Source organism: Coffea arabica, chromosome 6c (assembly GCF_036785885.1).
Source record: "Coffea arabica cultivar ET-39 chromosome 6c, Coffea Arabica ET-39 HiFi, whole genome shotgun sequence".
Classification (NCBI taxonomy): domain Eukaryota; kingdom Viridiplantae; phylum Streptophyta; class Magnoliopsida; order Gentianales; family Rubiaceae; genus Coffea; species Coffea arabica.
The window spans coordinates 6,493,919-6,512,387 of NC_092320.1; the positions used below are offsets into that span (position 1 = coordinate 6,493,919).

General features: G+C 34.4%; 3 protein-coding genes across 10 annotated transcripts; 2 read left to right on the forward strand and 1 right to left on the reverse strand.

The window, feature by feature from the left end:
* The first annotated feature begins 2,579 nt into the window (after positions 1-2,579).
* Positions 2,580-5,143, forward strand: LOC113691952 (dihydroneopterin aldolase 1). 2 transcript variants are annotated; one of them, XM_072052441.1, is made up of 3 exons: positions 2,580-2,805; positions 3,349-3,553; positions 4,679-5,143. In XM_072052441.1, the coding sequence occupies exons 1-3, from the start codon at positions 2,784-2,786 to the stop codon at positions 4,875-4,877; spliced, it is 426 nt and encodes a 141-aa protein (XP_071908542.1). In that variant the 5' UTR covers positions 2,580-2,783; the 3' UTR covers positions 4,878-5,143. The 2 variants fall into 2 exon arrangements, with proteins under 2 accessions (XP_071908542.1, XP_071908543.1); XM_072052442.1 differs by lacking the exon at positions 2,580-2,805 and adding an exon at positions 2,868-3,022.
* A 587-nt stretch (positions 5,144-5,730) lies between these two features.
* LOC113691296 (uncharacterized) lies at positions 5,731-9,459 on the reverse strand. 5 transcript variants are annotated; one of them, XM_072052437.1, is made up of 8 exons: positions 9,306-9,378; positions 9,154-9,218; positions 8,591-8,747; positions 8,246-8,331; positions 7,623-7,784; positions 6,805-6,915; positions 6,330-6,396; positions 5,731-6,250 (listed from the first exon to the last, which is right to left on the reverse strand). In XM_072052437.1, exons 3-8 carry the CDS (start codon positions 8,706-8,708, stop codon positions 5,970-5,972), a joined length of 825 nt encoding a protein of 274 aa, XP_071908538.1. In that variant the 5' UTR covers positions 8,709-8,747; positions 9,154-9,218; positions 9,306-9,378; the 3' UTR covers positions 5,731-5,969. The 5 variants fall into 5 exon arrangements, with proteins under 5 accessions (XP_071908538.1, XP_071908540.1, XP_071908541.1 ...); XM_072052439.1 differs by lacking the exon at positions 9,154-9,218 and having other exon boundaries at positions 8,246-8,328; positions 9,306-9,459; XM_072052440.1 differs by lacking the exon at positions 9,154-9,218 and having other exon boundaries at positions 6,334-6,396; positions 9,306-9,459.
* Positions 9,460-12,461: 3,002 nt separating this feature from the next.
* Positions 12,462-18,084, forward strand: LOC113692314 (uncharacterized). 3 transcript variants are annotated; one of them, XM_072052444.1, is made up of 11 exons: positions 12,462-13,076; positions 13,807-14,009; positions 14,117-14,241; positions 14,340-14,448; positions 14,576-14,615; positions 15,373-15,462; positions 15,551-15,650; positions 15,760-15,899; positions 16,349-16,451; positions 16,915-17,594; positions 17,671-18,084. In XM_072052444.1, exons 2-11 carry the CDS (start codon positions 13,871-13,873, stop codon positions 17,942-17,944), a joined length of 1,800 nt encoding a protein of 599 aa, XP_071908545.1. In that variant the 5' UTR covers positions 12,462-13,076; positions 13,807-13,870; the 3' UTR covers positions 17,945-18,084. The 3 variants fall into 3 exon arrangements, with proteins under 3 accessions (XP_071908545.1, XP_071908546.1, XP_071908544.1); XM_072052445.1 differs by having other exon boundaries at positions 13,865-14,009; XM_072052443.1 differs by having other exon boundaries at positions 12,464-13,076; positions 13,831-14,009.
* Positions 18,085-18,469: the final 385 nt, after the last annotated feature.

Consider the following 18,469-nt stretch of genomic DNA (forward strand, 5'->3'; position numbering starts at 1 on the left):
GCGTCCGCTCCAGGCAACTCAACTTCCCTAGAAGAGTTCTTCCTCTTATAATAACGTGTTGTCTTTTAATCACTTTATCCCCGTAAGTAATTCAACTCAACATGTTAAGAATTTTTGGATAAAAATATTCTTTTATATTATAGCATTACTATATTATTATTATCAATTTATTCGTTTAGGTTATAGTGATACAATCATTTTAGTTTCTAACATTATTTTCTAGATATTTTACCTTATCGTTAATCTAACTAGTATGGTCAAAAATTTTAAGTATATTTACACTTCTTATATATAATTAAAAATAAAAAAGTTGGAATGGTAATTCTTCTTTTTTTTCACTTTAAGAGATTGAAAAACATAAAAATAAAACAGTTTTCTCAAATTTTTTTCGCACTTATTAATACTAGAAAAAGAAAAAGAGATAGAAAAGAAGAAGAAAGTGAATTAGGATTACATTAAGATTGTCGGAATTAGGATTGAAATTTGGTAGTAAACAGAGAAGTGAAATAATTTTAAAATAATAAAAGTATTTAATTCTTTCTTATTTGTAATTTTTTAAAAAAAAAAGAATTGAGCTCTCTTTCTCTCCCCCTCCCTTCCGTCATCTTTCTATTCTTTTTTTATATTAATAAGATTGCCAATAAAAAATAAATTAATATTTTGACTTTTTTTCTTGACACTAAAAAAGAAAAGAGTTACTCTACATTTTTTTATTATTTTTATTATCCAAAGAGGAGGGTATTTTCTTCTAAAGTTTTTTAACTTACTAAATTGGATTAATGGTAGGATAAATTATCTAAAAATAACTCTATGGGGTAAATTGGTAATGAGACTATAGTTTATGGGAGTAAAGTGATAATAATTTTAAGGGTTAAACATGTCTTTTTACTTTAATTAACAAACTCCATTAATTTTGACCGTTAGTTTTGGGGGTAAAGTGACTAAAAGATTACGTTAAGGAGAAAATTGATAGTGGCACCAAACGTTAAGAGGATAAAGTGATAATAACATAAAATAGGAATTGGGTGTGTAATTCTTTTTTGGGTTAATAACACTTTGCGCTCATGAACGATGGTAATAGTCTCATTTTGTCACCCTCAATAAAAATATAGTCCCTCCGTCCGTTTACTTAGTCTTGATTTTTTTTTCACACAGATTAAGAAAGTGTAATTAATTTGGTTGGAAACATAAATTTAGATTAATAATTTCCTAAAATACCCTTATGCTAATAACGAAGAGTGCATTGGAAAAGCTCAATGTATTCAATGTAATGGGTTAGTATTTAATAACAATGTATTAATAACAAAATATTTAATAAGGGTATTGTAGACAATTTGAAAGATCATTTCATTTCTTAATGGGAAAGTGGACTACAATTTGGGACAGACCAAAAAGGAAAACAAGACTATCAAAGTGGGACGGAGGGAGTATACACTTTATCTCCTATATCCTATTAAATGTTAGACCCTCAAAGTATGTGAAAATTTTACTTCCAACTTTGCCCTTACTTTGCCCCCTTCAACTAAGAAAATGTACACTTTGTTTCAATAATTAGCAACTATATATATATATATATATATTATATTGAACTGATGAGAAAGTTACAGTATAATTATAACACTTAAAACTAACATACTTTACACTTAAATATTATTGATGAAAAATGCCATATATATATAGTTCTTTAAAACAAACTTTCTATATAATTATTTTATTGTCAATATTTCCTTGCAATGTATTTTTTAAGTTTTCTTCAAGATATAATTAAAAATTTCATAGTAAAAAATGTACTGTAAATAATCTCATCTGCCATAATATTTTTTGAAATATGTAAAATAAACTTTAAAATCTTTAACCTCAAAAAGAAAATGAGTTATGTAAAAATTTAATAAATTTGATATCAACAAATACGTACACCCTTTCTTACTCTTAAAACAAATATTGTAATTAAAAAAATATTTATATCTTTTAGATTAATTAAGTAAACGTACGTAATTGTTTTTTTTATAAACTTATATTGACAAGTGCTTTTAAATTTTGTGTTCGTAATGTTTTGTCAATGTGTTTTGTTTAATGTCAAATTTATTAAATTCTTACATAACTAATTTTTTTTTATTCTTTGAGGTTAAAGATTTTAAAGTTAATTTTAAATATTTCAAAATATATTATGGCATACAAAATTATTTATACTACATTTTTAACTATAAATGTTTTTAATTCCATCTAGAGAAAATTTTACAAAAATTATATTGTAAAAAATTGTTATAGAAAGCTTATTTTGAAGAACTATATATATGATACTTTTCATCAATAATGCTTTAGGATAACATATGTTTGTTTAAAATATTAAAATTATATTATAACTTTCCTACTGGTCCAATATATTATATATAGAGTTGCTAACTATTAAAGCAAAGTGTACCTTTTTTTTTTTTACACTAATGGGAGAAACAAAGTGTGAATAATACTGAGGTCAAAGTTGAAAGAAAATTTTCACACATTTTTAAGGTGTAACTGTAACATTTACTTGGATAGGAGAGCAAAGTGCGTGCGTGTGTCTATATATATATATATATATAATTTTTTTTTCCACAGGGCAAAGTGTGACTACGCCGATGGTCCATGGGGATCCAAATGTTATGAACCCTTTCTTCTTTTCCCCTGGCTTTGTGGAATTAGTGTGGAAGGAATAACAAAACAGGCAAAAGCTATTGGTAGTGGCTTCTGAACTGTAGATAATCTAGGCGGCGCTGCCGTGAGCAGCTCAGTCGGTTTCTTGACTGATGACGTCATCACCCAGCATTTGTAAGTGATTATCTGGTTTTGCTTAATATATGCTAATTCCGTGTGCATGTAACTCGCTATTTTTTTTTTTTTTTTGGCGTTCTTTCTTTGTCTTTTAAATTTTGCAGTGTTTGCTGAAGAAAGTTTACAGCCGAAAAGCTTTTGGTTTTTCTATTTTATATTTTTATCTATTGATAATTTTTCTTAAGATGGTTGGGTTGCTTGTTTCATCCCTGAGGTATTTATCCTTGGACATTGGTATATTTTTACTTTTTTTTTTTGTGTAGTTCCTTTATCTGCAAGAAGCAAAAGAAATTTGTGAATAGACAAGAGGGGTGTGGCCGAAAATGTTAGTTTTTTTTCTTATCTGATTGAAGGTTGATTTGATGATTTCTCGACTCATTGATGCAGTGCAAAAAGGTTTTTAAAAAATCAAATATTAATGCTTTAATTCTTGATACTAATTCTATGTTGTTATTGGCTTTGAATACATATCTAATTTAATTTTGTTGGCGTCAAGACAGTCTACCTTAATTGCTTTTCATTGCCTTGCATTCCAATCAGCTGCAGATACAGATCATAAGGTGTTAATAATGGGAGACAAGCTTGTACTCAGAGGTTTAAAGTTCCACGGGTATCACGGGGTGAAGCAAGAAGAAAGGAAGCTTGGCCAGAAGTTCTTGATAGATGTGGATGCCTGGACTGATCTGCGAGCAGCTGGTACTTCTGATCACCTCTCAGATACTATAAGTTATACTGCCATATATGCGTAAGTCATAAACCCCAATTTTCTTCATTTATCTCCCATTTGAGGGGCAAAAAATCTTAACAGAATTTAAGAATTGGGACTTGATTGTTTTGCTTTTGGTTGCCTGTGTTTCATAGATCTTTTGCCTACCAATATTTTTCTCCATTGTTGGGTGACCATGTTCACGTGATTCAAACATCTTCCTGGCAGGATATTATAAATGCCAAACTAAACTGCTTGCAAAAGCGAGTATGGGTAGGATCTGCTTCTTGTTCTTTGACAATTGAAGAATAACTCAGAATGAGAAATATCACTTGTCTAATTTGGAATGCTTTGCTGTCTAAACAGAGCATCAGACTCCCTTGTACCTTGCACTTTTTCTTATATTTGAAGCTCAGGTTGTTCAGCCTGACATCGGTTCCTTGAAAGTCAGAGAGCAGGGCTACTTAATTAAAAAGAAAGAGTGAAAAAGGCAGGAGGATTTATTGAATTTCGACACTTAAGTTAGGAAGGAGTATGTCTATACTATATTTGAGCTCCTCTCTTGTATAATGTTGGAATAGCAGAGCGAAAATGGTTAATCTAAAGCCCATGGCTTTTTAAACAAGTTAAAAGCAAAATTTGTCTCGAGACATCAGACCTACCTTTGTCTAAATCCCTACCCTACTGGAATAACTTAATCCATACATGGTCTTCCCCTATGAGGTTCTACAAAAAGCTTCTTTAGTAGATGGATGACGATATTGTGATCTGAAAATTTCATGACAACTAGTTTCTTCAAAGGATATTCAGTGGTTGCAATGCATCAACTGCATTTATGTTGTTGATGCAGTGTGTGAATTTTGTTGATACATCTAGATGAAAAGGATATTCTGTGAAATCTTTGACGCACCTGCCCTCTAGCTTCTACCCATTTTTCCTTCTGGGTCGACCTGCCGAAGTATAAATTCGGAGAAAAGCATTTAATATAAGTTATCTTTTGAACCTTGCTTTGCCATTCATTATGTCTACTGAGATTTAGTTACAATTCACACTGTTGGCAATGATGTCTAGATCAGAATTCTCTTCCACTTGTCAAACAAATAAATGTCAGTAGTTTGTTAGTAAGCTACAGCTTCTTTATAATTTGAACTGGTTGATTGGCAGCATTGTCAAAGAAGTTGTAGAAGGACCACCAAAAAATCTCTTGGAATCTGTGGCTCAACTCATTGCATCTACAACCCTGTCCAAGTATCCTCAGATTTCTGCAGTTCGTGTGCAGGTCGGAAAGCCACATGTTGCTGTTCATGGTCCGGTAGACTACTTGGGTGTTGAGATCATACGGTACAGAAGTTCTGATTTATAGAGTATTGTCACCTGACCTCATTTCTTGTATCAATATAGGGAGTTATAGCTACTCTTGGCAAATACGTTTTCGATTTAATAGCTGTTCATTTCACCTATTATTCATGCTAGGCGATTTGGCGTAGGGATTTTGTTAGCCGTTTCCATGGGCTTTAATTTGGCTGCGTCTCTCGCCTGAATCTACTAAAGGTGTTATAATGTTTGCGGTGATCAGAGTAAATGTTTAGTTGCCAAGAAATTTATTCATGGAATATTGGTTGATTACTACTCTCAGTCTCGATAACCAGTCCAGAGTAGAGTTGCAAACGAATCCAACTTGTGAGCCAATAGCAGTTTGAGTCAAGTTCGATTAATATCAAATTTAAACTAATAAACTAATCAAATCGAACTCGAATTCAAATTCAAAAATACTAAACTTGTCAACTTGTAATTAGCTCACGAGCTTAATATTATATATATATATATATATATATGTGTGTATTTTTAATATTAAAATTATATATATATTTTTAATATTTTATTATTATTAAAAAATAATTATTTTATTTATTTTTCAAAAATAAAATAATTATTTTTTATTTTTTAAAAATAAAATAACTATTTTTTTCATTTTTTAAATTCGAACTTAATATTTTGAGCTCGACTCTAAGTTAAAGACTCGATTTGGCTTATTTGCACCCATCGTCCAGAGGAGCAGGGTGCTCTTAGCTAAGTCTGAGTTCTCCACGAATAGCACATCATGCAAGTTGTTGCAACCACCGTCCATATAAGAAACTGACACTTCCAATGGGTTGCAGTTCCTAACCACGAGTGGGCAACTAATGCAACAGAAGAAAAGTCTGTCGCCGTTCCAGTTAACTCAAGCTGCAAACCAGTCATTTCAAGTAAACATTCAAAAACAAATAAGCCTTGCAATGTAGAATAGCGAGATTCATGTTCTAACACTTTTTTTTTGGAAGCTAAAATGCATTAATACTACAACTCTAGATGTCAATACGCGGAGAAGGAAGCAGTCGATAATTGGCGTTCCTTATGCTTGGGTCTCCTATATACCACCTAAGCTTTCAACCAAAATTGAAAAACTGGAATCTGGTCAAGCTGCCATCGCATCTGATGCAGTGTCTTTTGATTTGCTTTTGCGGCTCCATATGGGCGTGGTCTCAATAAGCTGATGAGGCACGAGCCTTTTTTCTCGTTTAGTAAGTTTGCGGAAATTGTGAACTCTCAACTTGGCTATCTCAGCTTCCTCCTCCGGGGTAATCTCTCTCAGAACCACCGTCAGTCTACATTCTGGTCTTACTTTTACCCCGCATCTTCCTTTAGCATGGTAGGATACCCTTTTTCGATAGAATCCCTTTCCCACAAATGCCTCAGCTGCAGGGAAGTATGATACCACAAATAAAAAAGGGTACACATAAGAACTGCACAGAGACAATTTATGACCAAAGGTTACCAACAAGTAGACGATCCGGATCTAATCCATGATTATGAGTTGCATTTGCCCGTGCTGAATGAATGACCTGGGAAGCAACACTGTGATATCAGCAGTGGTACAGCAATATGTTACTTTTCCAGAAGTAATGGGCATATCTTTCAAGGACCATCGATTGTATTCTTAAGAAGTATTAATGTTTCCAAATACAAAGGAACCCCTTTGAACTGCCAGTGCATGTTTTTATTTAGACCTTGCAGCTTTCAGAGTTCTTACCAGAGAAGTGAAGCATCGGATTTTCGGATGCAAGACACCCTCAACATAATAGGGCCAAAAGAATATGTAATCAGAATAGATGCAACTGACTTCCAACCACTCTACCTCAAACACTAACAGAAACATAACCTGTCTCTGGCATAACAGAGAACAGACCACAGAAATTTCATGGAAAATTATTTGCTACAAATCATCCAAACAATGCTGACAGTTAAATCACCTGATAGACTGTCTTAGAAGCTCTCTTAACTGTTACTTGTAGCTGCAATAAAGCATCTTCAACACGCATACCACGGACTAATGCAGCAACCAAGTTCACCTTCTTAGGACTCTGAAACCAGTAACTACGTCAATGTTAGAAAAAGAGCAGTCAATATTTAAATCAGATCTAGAGAAGCAAAAAGGAATCAAAGCCCCATTAAGGTTGCAACAAATAATACCGATGACCATTTTGTTCCAACGCTATAGGAGAACACAGTAGGATGTTCTTTTTCTCATATTTATTGTGTGGAAAAAAAGCCAGAATTTCCAACAGATTACTTAGAATGACTACTTATGAGGACCAAAACTAATATTACAGAAAGTACTCAAGAAATCCTAATTCTCTCAAAGAAAGAGACAAAGGGAAAAAAATATCTCGCAAAGAACAATGCCTTCTGACTTGAGTCAGCAAGAAGTCTGGAATAAAGGAAAACAAGAGTAAAATGAGAAAGTAACAGAAAACAATCCTAAAAAAGAACAAACAGATAAAATGGAGATTACATAGAATAAACAGATGAATTGTTCAAATATCTACCAGCTCAACTGCATGTTCTCCTTCGTTTCCCCCCACCCCCCAATAAATAGAATTTCAATGAATTGGGAGTTCAAATGATTTGTTAGAATACAGCATTCAGGGACTTGTTGCAGCAACCATAGACTTAGACTATTATCTAAATGTGTAAAAGAAAATCTGTAAACCCATATTGTTAACACATTTGACGGGCCAACTTACTACCATCCAACTTTCTCACACTTAAAATACAGTGCCTATCATACCTGTTTTATTCCCTTTAAAACTGCTTGTACTTTTGAAGGTTTAGAAACTGGTTTCTCAGGTTCAGCCTTTCCACCGCTCAAAGCTAAAGCTGGAGTTAGTGGAGATGAAATTGGAGTTTCATTAGAAGAGTCTGCAAGTAGCTTTCTCGTACTGGTAAATCCCTGCCACGTTAAAAGATTGCAACATCTCAAAGATCAACGATTAATGCATGGAAGATTTGAAGCCACTCAACTAAATGGTTAAGCACCAAGAAGCATAAAGATATAACACAGTCAGTATGAAAATTTCAATCCAAAGTAGATCAACACTGTAGCGAAACACATTATGATGGAAGGAAATTCTGCCCAACCAGCTTAGGAGAAGTCTTGTCTGCCAGCAGAAAGCTTGCAGATCAAGATAAGGAAATAGACTTTCTTCTTTTACGTATAAAGGGGAATAAAATTCTAATAATTGTTGTTGTCTCATCTTATAATCCTTTCTTGCCAAACATATTTTAATGAATTTATTTTGCTTGTCTTTAGTTTCTCATTCTTCAGTGACCTGACTAAAAAAATAGCAACTAGATGACAGATTACAATCCAAACACCGACACATTCTTCATCAAAGGAGAAAAAGCAGTTACCAATTGCTGGACATAGTGATATAAAGGTCTTGTTGCGCAATGAAAATGCGAACTCCACAGTATGTTTCTATGAGCCGCCTCACCTGCTAAAAGCTTTTTCTCTCAGTCATACAATTTGAAAGACATATAAAGACTACTCTGACAGTAAATTTTACAACATATTGTGATAATCTGATACCCAACATCTTAGTCTTGGAACAGAGAGGAGATGCATTACATTTTTTGGGAAAAAAAAGGGGAATTTTTCAGCATTGCCAGCCAAAAAAAAGCCTTGTACTACTATTTATGCTCAAAGTCAATGCATCTATCAGTATCAGGTTTCCACAAGAAACTAAATAGAACTACCAAGTCCTGGGGCAGCCTTTGAATGATAAAATGAATATAAAGGAGAAAGGCGGCTCTGATCAAGTCTCCTCCCAGCTTGACGCAATAAGGACTGCAAATGGCGCTGCCAACCCACCATGCTTTAGCTTAAAAAACTCAGTAATAATGACAATTTCACCTGAATAAAACCAAGATATTCGTCAGGTAAAAAAAGAAGTAATCAAGAATCCAGAGAGGATAGCAGTCGGCATCCGTATACACTTAATGGAGTCCAAGTGTCCACTTGGAACACTTTGGACGAAACTCCAATTTGAAACAGTACGAACTATTTCCTCCCAAAAAAAATTAAAAATCATAAATGGGTCTTCAAATATAAGTTCAGAAAAAAATGTTGGACTAAAGTACGAAACTTTCGCATTGGCATTTCATCGAATATATTTCGTGCAGAAAATTAACACAAATCAGCAGCAATTTTCCGCATACAGATAGTTTACATTTCGTCGGAACTAAAAGTAAGTATTATTTTTTGACGATGGTCAGCTGTTGAAATTCGCTGTTCTGTAAAACCCTATCTAACCCATTACCCAGCTGTTGGGAAAAAAAACAGCAACAAATGATCGATAAATCTTCAATATTCGCCAAAATTTTCCTAGAGCAAAAAATGCAGTCTAGTGAAGAAAGACAGTGAGGAAAAGCAAGTAAGCGAGAAATGGCAGTGAAGGAAAAGGAGGCGTACCAAAGAGAGACCTTAGAGAGGTGAGCAGAGCTGCAATCCTGAGGACGATCACGAAAACATTCGTTATACAATTTTTCACCCGCAAAATGTCGACTGTGTGTTGCTGGGCTTTGTTTGGGCCTGCTGTCACTGTAATTCTTCTTCGTTTTCTTTTTCTTTTTCTTTGGGCTCAATTCGTTTGACTGCAGGGAAAAATAAAGTGACGTGAGGTGAGGAAAAAGAAAGTTAACTTTTTCACATGTGTTTGGTTAACAAGAAAATGATGCAAGAGAATACAAATTATTTTGTTTGTTTAGTTGGAAAGTCATTGACAGAATTGGATAGTGTGTTCATCAGTATAAAATATTCAATATTAAATCTCTTCATTTTTTGCATTATATATTTATAGAAAAACATGTAGTAGATATAACATTTTGCATATTGGAAGAATTGTTTACTTCTAAATTAATCTCATTCTTTAATAATAAGGTTGTATGTGTGTACAAGTTATTTCACAGATATGTAGACATAAAAAAGGAGCATAGAATGTCTAGCTATAAGCCGGTTTTTTTAAATGATAAATTCTAAGATATTCTAACTTAGGTAGAAGTTTAGAATGGAAGAAGCTTATTAGAAAGAAAGGAGTTGTACAAAAAATTAATTAGTTGAAACTTTCCTATGACTCGCTTTCCTATCAATTTATCAAGAAAAATTTTTACAGGAAAATCAACTGTTATAAGAAATTTTTATGTGGTGAGTTCCATAAGTTTCCTAAAAAATAAACATTCAAAAATTATAGAAAAGTTACTTTCCTTGACTTTTCTTTCCTTTTTTCTAGCGACAAAAACTATATTAGTTTTCATTTTGTGGGGCCTTGACTTGAGTTGTGGGTGAGTTTATATAAATACAAAGCAAATGAATACGAAAATTATGTGGTATCTTGAATTTTAAGATAGTGAGTGCTAGGTATTTCTTGGCTTTGGATGGGTTGATTCAAGTAGAAACTCGTTGAAAATTGGAGATTCTTAAGTCTGTTGTTTGACATAGAACATAGGAGAGAATTGTTATTGTCGTGATAATGTTATGGCGCAAATCAGAAACTAATATAATTCGATAAAATGATGAAAATTTTGAGATTTCCCAAATAAGCATAAAGAAATTTTATAAAATCGTTATAACAACTATAATATGGAGCCCTTAAAAATATAAATAAATTTTCTTTATGTGCCACACCAAATTTTTGACCTTTTTTTTTCCCTCTCCTGAATAAAAGTTGGGTCATTAGTTTTTCGAGGGCCTAGACAGATTTCAGCAGATGATAGACAGGCTAAATTGCACTGGGCCTTTGTCGGGACTCCATCGTGACAAATCCCACTCATTAAGCGAACAGTGTATTGCGTAAATTGTAGTAGTATTACGTTTGAAAAGAAGAAGCCCATGATGCTTTGTCTGATAAACGCCACAAAATTTTGTTGATATCTTTTTTCAATATTATCCCTACTTTTAATCAACTGCGTGTTTCATTTAAATCCAAAATTTGAATTTTGAGGGGTTAAGATTGAAAAGAGAAATTCAAAAATTACAGTTCTTCTGTTTATACTAAAAAAAAAAAAATTGGTAGTGAAGGGGGAAGGATGGATTGGAGGGTACGGAGGAGCGAGTGTAAGCGAAAGGGCTAGAAAAACACATAATTATTGATATAAAAAGTTGAATTCTCAATGTGTGACTAGAATTTTGAGGAAGGAGTACAATCTTTTATTTTAATATTTTTTTCCTCAAAATAATTTCTACAAAGACGGCAATCCAATGTTATTCCACCGCTTTGACCTGCGCAAGTGTGAAGAACTCTCTCCGTTGGCGAGTCGCCACGTGCAGTGGCTGATCGATCATGCTCACCAACCGCTTAAAGGCGGCGCAGTGCACCGTCCATTTCCTTCTGTTTTTAGACTTTGAAGCGCCCAAATCTGTCCCAACTCGCTAATCAACGCGCGTCAGCCCTCTGTATGTCACTCTCCCATCCGCGTCTGTTCCCTTTAGTCCAAGCCCCCATTTGCGGTCAGCATTTTGTTTTTGTTTTTTTGGGTAGAAGCGGTCAGCATTTTGTATAAGACAAAAATTTGGGTAGACTTGACCGGAGCGATTGTTCAAAATTGTCATTCCATCTCACTAATTTAAACGTTAAAGATACAATAAAGATGTGGTAAAATTTGACCAAACCAAGCCTGCCCAAGTGTTTAGCTTTGTATAAAGAGGTAATTGCAAAAACCTCCTCTGAGATTTATAATGATTGCAGCCACTTCCATTAAAGTTTGAAAAATTATAGAAACCTCACCTAAAAAATATTTTTTTTTCATAATAAATGGTGATGTAATTACAAAAGTTTAATGAATGTCCTATGTTGTCCTTATTTGATTTGCAAAACAAATAAATGCATCCCCACTAGTAGGTTATTTATGAAACTAAGCAAGAAGTTCATTTAAATCATCTAATAATTGAATATAATGTATTAAGTGATATGAAATTAGAACTATTGGATTAAAAGTATTTGTTTTAAAATGCTGATTTCTTTTTCCTTAACATCCGCTTGTCATTTAGGGTTTGTAGAGTTGTCAAAACTTTTTTCACAACATCAAGAGAGGTAAACATAATTTTTAAGGGAGGTGGTTGTAATTGTTAGAAATCTCAAGAGAGGTTTATGAAATTATCCCAGTATAAACCCCTAACTTGCAATCTAGGCCTTGTTTGGAAGCCCTTTTTTGTCAAGTTTGTCTGCTCAAGTTTTTTAAAAACTTTAATTACAGTAATCTCGAAAAAATTTTTCGAAAATTTTAAACTATACACTTAAAAATATTTAAAAAAACACATTTCAAAAATTTTTTTAAAAACTTCTACAGTACGATACAGTAAAATTTTAGATAAACATCCAACTAATTCCCTCTATTATTCAAAGAATTTTTACGGCAGGAGCCGTATGGTACAATCGTACACGACAACCTTGTCCCACAATTGTTTTCTTTTTCTTTTTCTTTTCCTGGTCAAAACCCACAATTATTTTTTTAAGTGCGGAAAGAATCATGATGAAATGTTTCAAAGGAACTCAACAATCATTTCTGGATAAAGTTTCACCCTGCTAAGGATGGAGAAAATGGGATATGTTATTGGTTGATACAGCAATAAAAGTAAAAGCAAGCATGTATGTTAGTAAAAGAGACATTTATCCACTTCAGTTATTCCATAGTATTTGAACGGGAAAAAAAGTATAGGGGCTGGGCTAGGGACTACTGTGATCTGTCTAGTTAGAGATGATTGCAAACAATTGACCGCATTTACATCAAAAGGAAAAAAAAATAAAACGCGTATGAAAGTCAATAATTAATGTGGTGTAAGAAGCAGAGATTCCAAAAGTAATTGTGCTTTTGTAGAACACGGGCCCAACTGCCCTCATTTCTTTAACAAACTCCACTCCATGCCGTGCAACATTCATTTTATCGGGCTGTATTCTATTTTTTGCCTCTAACTTGATAGATTTTGGAAGATGTGATGAGATTTCGCTAACACTTGACGATGATTCTGCTGTCCGTCTTTGAATTCGATGTGTTCAAGAAAAACCCATGTTACATATCCTTCTAGTTGGTCTCGTATCAGCTGATCTTGTCTCTTTTTGCCTAAAACATCTGTCGAGATCTACAACCGTGCAGTGTTGCCACAAGTTTCTTTGTGCGTCATGCTCTCCTGTTTCAGAACTTACTACACCAAAAACTTTACCTGATTTTCTCGATTCATCAATTGCATGTGAGTTTGTCTTTAATTTGGTAATACTTCTGTCTTCAGACATGCATATTTTAGCTGGTTTGGTGCTTTTCAGTATTATACAACTGCTTTTGATCTTTTTAAAGATATATATTTGTTCTGGGTTGAAAGTTTTGAAAGTGTCAGCTTTTTATTTATCTTTTGTGGTTCTAGTTCATGCTTATTTTGACTATGTTGCACTTGCGGCTGTTTGGAATCAGGTTGTCGCTGCAACTTGAGGTTGTTGTGCACTATGTACGTCTTTACTGCAGTTAAGATTTGGATATTGTTTCCTCCCTCTCCCCGGATTATAGAGAATGGAGGCAAAAAGAAAAGTTTTTCCGAAATATTTTTATAGATGATTATACGTTCTAGGCGTTTTATAGTTAATCTTTCTATTGTTCAGTCTCTTTCCTTTTTTGCCTCCTAATTTGTGCAAATGAGAAAGTTTGGGCGACAAATTGCTAGCTTACTGCCAATTCATTTATTTAGTATGTTTAGGAAGTTCAGTATATGACAAATGGATGTATTCTTTAACGCTTTAGTACTTGAGGGGCCGGTTTCTTGGTTGATGGTATTTCTTGAATCAATGATGTGTTGATTGTTGTATTCAATCGTCATTTCTGCTTTTATGGGGAAGAAGTAGAACAAAAGCAAATTGTACTTCAGCATTATGTAGCACACAGATTCATATGCTACAGTGTTCAAATGAAATATTAATAATTCTTCGTAGCTGTATCTGGTTTGCCTCTTTAAGGATTGAGAAGAATATCACTTTTTAATTGGTGAAGCAAAAAATGAGGGAGGACAGTGGCATCTCACTTTACCGAGATAGGCTGGATAAAACACTTTGTTCTCATGATCTTACTGACGTGGAGACACTTGGGACACTCGTTAAAGATCACATTTTACGTTCATCAAAAGTGGAGAATGAAGGTTGGGGTTAGAAGCTTCTCTTCCAAAATCTTAAGTTCCAATAGTTTAGCTCACTTTAAAGTTTATGCAACTAAATCATACTAAACATTGATATTCATGCTTTGTAGATTATATCGACAATATTGCAGAAATGAGAACCAAAGAAGTCTCACATTTACTGGGAATGTTAAGGAGTGCCTCTGTGGATGATCAGAGGTCAAAACACAGTGACGCTTCACATCGTGGTTGGAAAGTATGTCTCTATTCATATTGCTTGCAGTTCCTGGTTGCAGTTTTCATTCTGGTGAAAAGAAGTGTGGTAATGATACTATTACCATATTATTTTGTCAGGTGAAACAGGATACTGAAGAATTTCGTGTTATGTATAGAGAAGGACCAGAAGGCACTCCATTTCATACCCTTCTTGTTGAAGGCTATGTAGATGGGCCTTTAGATGTTTGTAAGCTACATTAATTTGCTGAACTGATCTCCCTCTTCTTCCATGTTGAATGCACATTTGGTTGAGTCCCACATTCCGTGTTGATTGCTATTGAGAACTTTCAAATGGTTTTTCTATTCACTTGCAGGTCTATGCATCACATGGGAGGTGGGCTTGTTTCAAAAATGGTAAAGGTTGCTTCCAGATATATGTGCCATTGTTTAACATTATAATGACACAGGATATGCTTATTCAATCTTGGGTTTGTTACCTGTTGAAATTTGTTTAGTGTTCTGAAAAGATCATCTCAACTGGGTAAGCAGAGTTAGGCAGGGATACACCTGCTTTTGCTACCACAAACTATGAAAGGAGCAGCATCTGATATGCTTGAGCTGCAGCTTGGCTGTTGCATTTACAACAGTACAGTTGAATTCATTAAGCACATTGGTAGCTCTTAGAATAAAAGTGACGTGATACCATGCTCGCTGGATTCTAAGCCAGTGACATTTGGAGTACAACCAGACAACTTGTGTGAATCAAATCCTGTTCATCCTTTTGGCTGTTGAAATGTTTTTGAAGTAATTACCTAATATTGCCTAAAGTTATGAGCTTTAGCATTTTCTTCCCTAACAATTTCCTGCAGTAGGTGTGGGAAAACAAAAATGGTTAAGGGGAAAAGGAAAAGATGCATCTAGTACTATCAGATATTGCAATCCAGTTATGCTATATCCCTAATCAACCTGTAATAGCTTTATAATAAATTTTTACATTTCCTATTGGATGTATTTGAAACTTATGTACATTGGTTCTGTAAATGACTCTTTTTTTTTTGGTTTATTGTAACCTGGTGATGTGGTTAACATTACTCAAAATCTTTGTCTGCTTTCTACCGCTCCAATTTTGAATTTTTGTAATAACATCATTCTGTTGTATCTTTTAAACCAGGTGGCCACAGATTAGCATTCCAAGTTTCAAGATCATCTCTTCCCAGTGTCTGCAAAAGGTCAGAATTGGTGAACAGATATGTTTAGTGAGGTTTGTTTTTAGGTAAAACCAAATATTTTCAGTTGCTCTATATAAGTCATACCTTGCCTTCTGATGTGCTCAATTACTTGGAAGGAAGAGTGAAGATTTCATGGCCATTGTTGACACGGGAGGCTCTAGTCCATTGTTTTGAGTTTGAATACTTACAAGATGATCTGGTTGTTGGGCTTTTGAAGTCGGTAGGAATTTAACAATACGTTATCTTGTCTAAGTTGTGTTTTCTCCTTTGCTTTTCTGGGTCCCTTATTCTTGAACCGTATCTTAAACTGCACTTTTCTGTCTACTCAGATATCTGACTTGGAAAGCATTGATACAAGTACTCATGGTTTCGCTCGGGAAGGGATACCTGATGCACAAAATGTTGTCCGAATTGATGTGGTGGGAGGTGGTGTTTTACAGAAAGTTTCTGCAAATAGATCTTACTTCCGGTAAGCAGTTTTGGTTAAATATCATGTACCTTTATTATAGAATGATAGATAAAAATTTGGTACTGTTAAGTGCTGCTTGTAGATCAATTCTATTCCATGACCTGAAAGATAAATGACTTGTTAATTACATAACTGGAGGACCATGATAGAAAGAATTCAGAAATACATAATAGATCTGACATGAGGATTTAATTATACAAGGATGAATCTATCTATCTGTGTATCTACGCATGTATAACCAACATGGCAACTGCATTTTGACTACTTTTATGAAATTTTACTTCAAGTGTTTAAACATGTGGAAAAAGAATTTTGTTTATGAAAAGATCACATGTATCTTGAGTTTATAAAAAGGCTTATATTTCAGTGCATCTTGAGTTTAATATTCATGCTTAACTTAGTTTTCTGTTTCTGGCTTACAATTTTTTTCTTTGATTCAAATATTCTAGGTCCATAGCAACCGTGGATGTTAAACTGGACTTTGTTCCTCCAGCACTCATTAATTTTGTTTCAAGGCAGATCATAGGAAGTGGTTTCAGGCTCTATAAAAAGGTCAGTAATGCTTTTCTAGAGATATCTTTCTTAAAACAATTTAAGTCTCTACTTGCATTCCTATTGGTGACACATGCATTTCATATTTTCATGAACATTCATCTAATGGTGGCATGAACAGGGCCTCTTATTGTGATTAGGAGGTCCATATAGTTCCTCTCTCAAATTCTTACTAATGTTACTCGTAGGATCCTGAAACTGTATGCATATACATAGCTAAAGTTAAAACTTACCGCAAGCCTGGTACTTTGAGTGCATCTCTTGCCAAGTAGGATCTCTGGTTGAAGTAATGGTAAAGAGATGAAGTTGTCTGTGACCTTTTATCCCAAAGCCAAATCATTTGCCCAGTGAGTTTGAAAAGGGTGCACAAGTCCTTGCAGTTTTAACTTTCAGTGTTGGGTTTGGATCTTTTGGTGCCTAGTATCTGCTTTCCTCAGATGCATAATCCTTGGAACTCTTGCAGGAAGTTGCTTCAGTTGCAAAAGGTGATGAAGATTTTGCCAATGCTTTGAAAGATCCACTGTATGCTCGAATTCGTCAAGCCCTTTACTCAAATGGTTTACCTACCAAGACTCCTCAACCAGAAATGAATAATGATACAGCCTCTCTGCTTGAAGAAGAACCAGAAGAGAGAGAAAAATTTAGAAGTGGTCAAGAGATGGCTCATAACCATGAGCTTGCAGTTAATTCCCAAGCTGGGGATTCGTTTGTTCAAGATAGAAAATCACATGGTGAGATCGAGGAGATTAAGGAAAATGATAGTGAAGAAAGTCGATGTTTAGCTGAATTAGATCACAATAGATCTATTTATTTGCCCACGAATCAAATTGATTCTGGATTTTGGACTGACGATAAGAAAGTAGTTATTCGCCGGGAGGTTGAACAAGCTCTGAGAATATTGGATGATGTAATATCTGTTTTCCAGGGATGCAGATCAAATGATGAAACCAGGATATTGCCCGGCATCCCTAAAGAAGAATCACAAAATTTGGAAATTAATGAGGCCGAAGAGGCGGTCCCCTCAGAGGCTGATCATATCTGCAAAAATGTGGAGACACATGGTCAGCCAACAGAAAAGAAAGATCCAGAAGTGATGATTGCTGCAGATGAACCCAGGAACAGCTCCAGTAGCCGGGGTATCAGGTATTCTTTTCATATCAATAGTTTGTTTCTTACCATTGATTTATCATTTTATTCCACTTATTCAATCCATTATCAGACATACGCACTCCAGGGATGCCAACCATAATAAAATAGCTCCAGCATCGCCTGTTGAGAATGTTTCTGGTCCTCGTGAGATTGACCATGCTGCTTCGCTCTCATCTCAAAATCAGAGAACGGAATTAACGCTTGCGGAGAAGACAATGAATGAAGAGAATATACTTATTAGTCCTGATGCCAATGATGCTGGCGGAGATGAGGCAAGGAGTAGTAAAAACAGGAAAGTTCGGCTCTGCTGCTTCAGCTCTCTTTCTCGGCAGTCATCATCTTGAAAATGAGGAGTAGAGTTGACAAATAGTAGTGTCAATCTGAGTACCATTTATCATTAAATTTACCAAGTAGGTAATAATTTTTGTAACTACCAGATGATATTGATAACGTAGTACCAGCAATTATGAGTTGGTTGATAGGAGACCGGAAATGTACCAGGAGTCGGCAGGGATGGCAACGCATCCCCTGCCCCTGCCCCCATCCCGCCACCTATTAATTCTTCCCGCCCCACCCTCGCTTTCCATGAAGGTAATAATAAAAATTTGTTATATAATTTTATTATAGTTAAATTTTAGCAAATAATCAAATACTAAAATATCAATACATCACCAAATTATTATTCATTATAATTTCATAATTGAAACTCATAAAAACAATCAAATGAAAGTTATTTGAATACAATCCAATATGATAAAATAAATATAATTAAAGTAGTCAATTTTTCATTTTTGACATAAATACAATCACTAATTTATTATTATACTTGTGTTTTTTTTTTTAGAAAAAAAATGCTATTGTATTAAGTG

What these genes read in the sequence shown, in the direction of transcription:
- LOC113691952 (XM_072052441.1), top strand. Translation starts at nt 2,784, where the DNA reads ATGACGTCATCACCCAGCATTT. An exon ending in GACGTCATCACCCAGCATTT is followed by an intron (nt 2,806 to 3,348) that starts GTAAGTGATTAT and finishes CATTCCAATCAG; the next exon opens with CTGCAGATACAGATCATAAG. An exon ending in AGTTATACTGCCATATATGC is followed by an intron (nt 3,554 to 4,678) that starts GTAAGTCATAAA and finishes GTTGATTGGCAG; the next exon opens with CATTGTCAAAGAAGTTGTAG.
- LOC113691296 (XM_072052436.1), bottom strand. Translation starts at nt 8,708, where the DNA reads ATGGTGGGTTGGCAGCGCCATTTGCAGTCCTTATTGCGTCAAGCTGGG. An exon ending in ATCACTATGTCCAGCAATTG is followed by an intron (nt 7,785 to 8,245) that starts GTAACTGCTTTT and finishes TTAACGTGGCAG; the next exon opens with GGATTTACCAGTACGAGAAA. An exon ending in CTTCTAAGACAGTCTATCAG is followed by an intron (nt 6,397 to 6,804) that starts GTGATTTAACTG and finishes GTTGCTTCCCAG; the next exon opens with GTCATTCATTCAGCACGGGC.
- LOC113692314 (XM_072052444.1), top strand. Translation starts at nt 13,871, where the DNA reads ATGAGGGAGGACAGTGGCATCTCACTTTACCGAGATAGGCTGGATAAA. An exon ending in CTTCACATCGTGGTTGGAAA is followed by an intron (nt 14,242 to 14,339) that starts GTATGTCTCTAT and finishes TTATTTTGTCAG; the next exon opens with GTGAAACAGGATACTGAAGA. An exon ending in GTGGGCTTGTTTCAAAAATG is followed by an intron (nt 14,616 to 15,372) that starts GTAAAGGTTGCT and finishes CTTTTAAACCAG; the next exon opens with GTGGCCACAGATTAGCATTC.